General features: G+C 34.7%; 2 protein-coding genes across 3 annotated transcripts in view; one reads left to right on the top strand and one right to left on the bottom strand.

Annotated features, from left to right (window-relative positions):
- LOC111786139 (V-type proton ATPase subunit e1-like) overlaps positions 1-2,129 on the top strand; it is a 3,827-nt gene extending 1,698 nt beyond the window's left edge. Inside the window, exons 3-4 of the mRNA XM_023666483.1 lie at positions 245-292; positions 1,767-2,129. Of these exons, the coding sequence (XP_023522251.1) occupies positions 245-292; positions 1,767-1,833 (115 nt within the window). The 3' untranslated portion in view covers positions 1,834-2,129. The remainder of the gene's footprint in view (positions 1-244; positions 293-1,766) is intronic.
- A 960-nt stretch (positions 2,130-3,089) lies between these two features.
- On the bottom strand, positions 3,090-6,287 carry LOC111789300 (syntaxin-51-like). 2 transcript variants are annotated; one of them, XM_023670020.1, is made up of 6 exons: positions 6,070-6,287; positions 5,477-5,698; positions 4,941-5,146; positions 4,748-4,848; positions 4,609-4,653; positions 3,090-3,442 (listed from the first exon to the last, which is right to left on the bottom strand). In XM_023670020.1, exons 2-6 carry the CDS (start codon positions 5,692-5,694, stop codon positions 3,311-3,313), a joined length of 702 nt encoding a protein of 233 aa, XP_023525788.1. In that variant the 5' UTR covers positions 5,695-5,698; positions 6,070-6,287; the 3' UTR covers positions 3,090-3,310. The 2 variants fall into 2 exon arrangements, with proteins under 2 accessions (XP_023525788.1, XP_023525789.1); XM_023670021.1 differs by having other exon boundaries at positions 5,477-5,719; positions 6,070-6,272.
- Between the last annotated feature and the right edge of the window lie 97 nt (positions 6,288-6,384).

Raw genomic sequence — 6,384 nt, 5'->3', positions numbered from 1 at the left:
GTTTTTTTTTTTTTTTTTTTTTGTTTTTGTTTTTGTTTTTGTTTTTGTTGTTGTTGTTGTTGTTGTTGTTTTTGTTGTTGTTGTTGTTGTTGTTGTTGTAATTCTCATGGCTTGCTGCCCTTTTATAATTTCATTATTCAATGGAATGAATTGTTCACCGTTTCTCAATTTTTTAAAAAAAATCGAAACATGTTGCTTTTCATTGTATGAGTGCAATGGCTAATATTGATATTCTTCAATGCAGGTTTCACCTTACTTTGATAACTACTGCAACAATATGCTGCTGGATGATGTAAGTTTATGTTTGTCTTGCATTTGATTAACCATTTTCTTGTGCTATGAAATTCGCTTGTTATGTCCGGGGTAGTCCTTGGTGATGTTTGGTTCTCCATCAGGTTCTATATTTTCCATTGGGCTTTGGTTTCAAAGGTTTCCTGATATTATTTGCTTGATTTGATTTCATTAGAACTCCTTTCTTTAGTCGGGTTCCTTTTGTAAACTTGGTTTTCTTGGATGTCCTTGTATTCTTTCGTTTTTTTTCCTCAATAGAAGTTCAGTTTTATATTAGAAAAAAATGTTTTCCAAATTCAAGTTACAGTCTAAAGCAACAAACCCTTTTCTTGCTTGGAGCGAGAGGCTCTCGTACAATGCATCAGTGAAAAAAGGTGCACGTAGAAGTAGAAAATGTATCATAGTGTATGAGTAGATTAAAGGAAACATTAGAACCCAAAATGAAAGCCTGGGCCTTGGGGTGGGTATGGAATTTTAAGAAAGAAAAAGATTAGAACCCACAATAAATTCTATTGCTAGATGTAAATGTATCATGAAATTGTCATGAAATTTTTGTAAAGGCTTTGGTAATTCTGTTGGACTTGATATAAGCCTTTTTCATATTATTGATACTTACACACTGATTTTTACAAATAGTCATAAAATGAAGAACAAATCCTTTAGGTTATATTTCCACAAAGTAGATGCTAGTCAGCATGTTTGTTAACATAAAAATCCATGAAACAACCCCCGGACTCCCCCTCAAGAAGGAAAATGGATATTCTCTTATCCCAACCAGCGTGCAAGATCTTGGAATCATGCACCAATCAACCTTGTGGTTAAAACATGTTTTATTTAGCTACTTGTTGATGCTAAAGGGGTACAAATGAGGCCCATTATTCAATGTTTTCGTTACGAACGTTTATTGATTTTAATGTATTTTATTAGATCGTGTTGGATTGGGTTATGTGCATTATTTGGCAATAGACTTTCATATGTCTCTTTAATGAAACCCTCAAACCGTTTAGGAAGTTCCAATCAAAGAAACCCAAGAAATCCTTGACATTATACTGAACTCTGCTTCTAANTTTTTTTTTTTTTTTTTTTTTTTTTTTTTTTTTTTTTTTTTTTTTTTTTTTTTTCTGTCTCCATCTAACGGGATTTCCTCCTCAGAATGTACCATTATTGAAATATAGACTTCTTCTACGTTAAATTTTCACCCCCTTTGGTTTTCTGGGGGTATTATGTTAAAGGGTAAAAAAAATTAGGGAAACAAAATCCTCATTGTCTGTCCTGAAGTTTCCATTTAGACTATAAAGATATCAAATTCACTTCAACACATTGTAATAATACACGGGCATGTTCACATTTCAGGACAACCAGTTACTGAATCTATGAATTGGGTTACTCTTGTTACAGTAACTATTAGTACTAGGCTCTAAATATGTATAAATCTACGCTGACTGCTAAATTTATGATCCATTTGTTGAATTTAGGTGGGCAATTGTATATCTTGCACAAATGAAGCCACTCATTGTTCCAATTCTGAATGACTCGGAGTGAAGTTTATTTGGGGTTGCAGCTGATCAACCCTAAGATATGTTCTATTTTTGAGATTCAATGTATCTATGCGTTTCATTTCCTGGTTGAATCTGTGCAATCCATAAATTGAAGATGACCTTCGATTGGGTTCTGTATTTTTTCTGTTTCCTGAGTGTTGGTTTATTTACTTTCCGTCAAATTTTTGAAAAATGGACTGTTGTTATTCGCAGCTATTTAATACAGATATGTTCTTGTGAAATAGATACGTTTTGTGGTTGGAGCTGTTTGTTTCATCAATAAAATCATTGTTCCATGTTTCTTGTTGAGATATTCTTAGGGGATTCCAGATTTAGAACAAATTGATCATTATGGAAGAAAGTGGAAGGAGTTTCATTATACAACTTTGTTTGAAATTATAACTTTTAAATTTGTTTGTTTAGTCTTGAATTTACGTTAAATAAAGTGTCTAATAGTCTTTAAATTTAAACTTTTTTTTTTTCTTTTTTCTGTCCAATAAATCTTTGAAATTTCAATTCTTGTTGGTCCTTAACATACATTATATTCTTAAAAATTTACAAACTAAACATAAAATTAAAAATTCTTGAATCTTCAAGACATAAATCAAATCAAAGGCTCTATGAGACATTAATATAAGTTTAGTTTGTTTATTTGGTTTTTGAATTTTCGACCATGTTTGATAGACGCCTAAACATTTTGTGTCTGATTAAGAACTTTTAATTTTGTGTCTAATAAATTTGTGAACTTTTAGTGTCTAATAGAATTTTTAATTTTTAATTTTGTATCTAATAAATCTTTAAAACTTTTAATTGTGTTATCTTAAAATTTAATTAACCTATTAGATATATATTCAAATTTTAAGTTAATGAAATTTTAACATTTTAATTTTTTTTGTCTAATAATTTTGTGAACTTAAAATTTAAAAAAAATAATGATAAAGATTAAATTAGTAATTTAACCAATTCAATTTTTTAACTACATCAGATATAGTTAGTTTTAAAAAAATTAAAAATTAGAGTCACTAAGAACACAAAATTGAAAGTTCATAAATCTAATAAAAATTTTAAAATTCAAAATTAGTAAAAATAATAATAAATATCTTCAATGAAGAGAAGACATAACACGAGTATATTCATTCTAAAATTTATAGAGAGAAGACCCATAGAAAGTCTATAACATTAAACTGATGGTAAGAACTCGAAGATTTGTCGAAAATTATGATACTAAATTAGAACCGTTCGAAAGCAAAGAAACGAAAATGGTATTTTAACGGGCGACCTTAATATTTCGTAGTAAGAAGAGGGATGAAGAGTTGGCAATCACAATAGTCGCTTAAAGCTGAAAATATACAAACTCCAAACTCGCCTCAATCTCATGGAAGTAAAAAAAAAAGAGCACAACTTCACAAAAGAAAACCAGACATCAGAATCTTACACCACAAGCTTTACGTTTTAGCCAATTCACACCAAATCACAGTGAGTTACAAATACTTGATGAGTAGCCATATAACAGCAGCAAGAACGACGATCCCGACAACCGATAAAATCATCGACATGCAAGTGCAACCACCCTTGGTCCGCTTGTTCAATATTGCCAGCCTCTTCTGCACTCGCTGTGTTCATCAAATACACAAGTTGATACATTAATGCAATGAGTAAGGAAGCAAACGAATAAGATTCAAAGACTTAAGTACGTGATGTGATGGCCATTGTCAATACATTGCAATTGTTCTTATCAAGCTTTTTCTCATTCACAATTTACATTCGAGGTGTTCGAAGCATAGCTTGATTTCCTCTTTGGCCACGAGCAATCCAGTATGAACAATATTCTTGAACAGGAGTTATAGAAAGAATAATAATCTAGACGACAATTTTGAAAGAATTTATTGTCATCTATCTGATTCTGAGAGGAAGACACTGTCAATTCAAAGATGGGTTTGATTCACACTGTAACGGCCCAAGCCCACCACTAGCAAATATTGTCCTCAAATATGGGTTTGATTCACACTGTAACGGCCCAAGCCCACCACTAGCAAATATTGTCCTCTTTGGGCTTTCCTTTTTGGGCTTACCCACAAGGTTTTTAAAACGCGTCTGCTAGGGAAAAGTTTCCACACCCTTATAAAGGGTGTTATGTTCTCCTCCGCAACTAATGTGGGATTCTCACAATCCACCCCCATTTGGGGCCCAGCGTCCTAGCTGGCATTCGTTCCTTTCTCCAATCGATGTGGGACTCCCACCAAATCCACCCCCCATTCAGGGACGCTGGGCCTTATTGGCACACCGCCTCGTGTCTACCTCTTTCGAGGAACAACCTCCTCGCTGGCACATTGTTCGGTGTCTGACTCTAATACCATCTGTAACGGTCTAAGCCCACCGCTAGCCTATATTGTCCTCTTTAGGTTTTCCCTTTCGGGCTTACCCTCAAGGTTTTTAAAACGCGTCTGCTAGAGAAAGGTTTCCACACCCTTATAAAGAGTGTTTCGTTCTCCTCCCCAACCAATGTGGGATTCTCACAATTCACACCATGTTCTAAGAAATATTTACTATCCGAAAAGAGGAAGAAAAACAGAGTTTTTATCTAAAGAAATGCCTATAAGTTTAAACAGGGGTTTACAAGAACTAGATCCTTGCCAATTGGGAAATCCAGTCATGGACAGCAAATATTTTCTATTTTTCCCAGCAGGGTGGACCCTCTCACAGTTACAGTACACAACAGATTATGCACACAACAAAACAGCCATCATATAAGGAAAGAATTAGAACAAGACATTCGTACCCGTAATCGTGAATCTGTAACATCAACGTGTTCATCTAAATCATCCTGCACCGATGAACGGAGGAAAAACAAGCTAAAATTTTAAGAATCAACGTAATGGCAACTAATGAATTAACATGACAATGATTGAAAGACATACAATAAGTCTCGTGTGAAGGGTAAGTTCTTCATTGACAGCCAATGCAATATGTTTTGTGCTAATTATAGTCCCTTCCAGTTTCTCGAGACCTTCATCTTGCTCTGCTCCATATATCATTATATTTTCACATTAATTAGCCTCAAAGAGATCCAGTGGTAAAATTTTGTCAATGAGTTATGTCAAATAAACCTACCTCTCATGATTTGTCGTTGAAAACCAACTAGGCCCTGGTTGTCCAAGCCTGCTGTTCTGTTCATAACATCAGCTGGCTTTATTTCTGGACCAAGTAAGCTATCACGGTTCGCAAAGTTCGACATGTTCAAAGCTGAAGCCATCTGGTTAGCTTTTGATCTCAAATTTGCTATCATGTCCCTGCGACGGTTCATCTCTTTCTCTGGTCTGCAAGCCACGTAAATAAACGCCCAATTCCCAACAAAATTACCACGAAAATACGAAGTTAGATAACCAAACCACATTTACATAGACATAAAGAATATAACATCCAGAACACACAAATGGCCAATTCCCAACAAAATTACCACAAAAATGAAAAGTTGGATAACCACACCACATTTATAGATATAAATTTCTACACATTTCTTATAGAACAAAACATTTTCCGACTTAAACTAGAACAACTTATCGCATAAACTGAAAAGATAGCCATATTGTTATTCTGTCAATAATTGGAAACTGAGGAAAAGGGATGCCATATTTAACATGACTCACATTGGTTGCTTTCCTTGAAGCTTGGGTAACTGAGTCTGCAAGGTATCAAGTCTGGTACCCAATATCGTGATCTTCCTGCGTATGGCCGAAGCGTGACGTTGAGCTTCCGGGCCAGACGCAGCAAGTGAATTTCTCTCAGAAATCATGCCATTGATCTCTTCAGAGAGTTTCAAAGCTTCATTGTATTCCTTCGTCCATGACTCCAAAGTATACGCCATTGGCCTTCAATCCAAACACCACATACTTAAAAACAAAATCAGTTGTTTCACATCGTCATTCATTAAATAACCAACAGGTTCGTCCACAGAAAGAGAAGCCAGCAGAAAACAAAAGCTAGATTAAAGCTAAGCCGTTTTAACAATCTAGAAGAATCACCCACAAATTGGTAAACTAAAGGATCAAACATTTCGGTGGATTCACAAACCAAGAACAAACGAAAGAACAGAATTGAGGTCAAAACCACATAATCAAACCCTGAAATCAACAGATACAATAGAACAAACCAAGAAACACACGGAAAACTACTCTGAAAAGGAAATTAATCAAATTACCAGACAATACAGAATTCAAAATCAAAAGAAGAAGGAATTTACCCGTTCGAAATTAGAATTGAGGTTCGGCAAAAGAGGGGAATTCAACGTGCGGCTATGGGCGATTGTATGGGGAAGATGATATAAATCCGCCACCGGCGGCCAACAACGTCCGTCAATTAATCGGAATCGGAATCGGAAATCAGAACGTCGGAATTTGATTGAAGAGACCTAAAAGGAAATAAAATCAAAAGGAAAATGAAGGAAAAAGGTGTTCCTTTGAGATTATTGGAACCTAACACCACACGGTAAACTATGGGTCCCACATCCACGTGTAACCAAAAAAAAATTATGATTTAAATAAATAAGAGGGTTATA

This window comes from Cucurbita pepo, chromosome LG02, assembly GCF_002806865.2.
Source record: "Cucurbita pepo subsp. pepo cultivar mu-cu-16 chromosome LG02, ASM280686v2, whole genome shotgun sequence".
NCBI lineage: Eukaryota > Viridiplantae > Streptophyta > Magnoliopsida > Cucurbitales > Cucurbitaceae > Cucurbita > Cucurbita pepo.
Note: the sequence above shows the minus strand (reverse complement) of the source record. Positions and strands in the feature narration are given on the sequence as shown.

Coding starts and splice junctions, on each gene's coding strand:
- LOC111789300 (XM_023670020.1), bottom strand. CDS start 5,694: ATGGCGTATACTTTGGAGTCATGGACGAAGGAATACAATGAAGCTTTG. Junction 4,849..4,940: donor TCAACGACAAATCATGAGAG/GTAGGTTTATTT, acceptor TATATGGAGCAG/AGCAAGATGAAGGTCTCGAG. Junction 4,654..4,747: donor CCCTTCACACGAGACTTATT/GTATGTCTTTCA, acceptor TCATCGGTGCAG/GATGATTTAGATGAACACGT.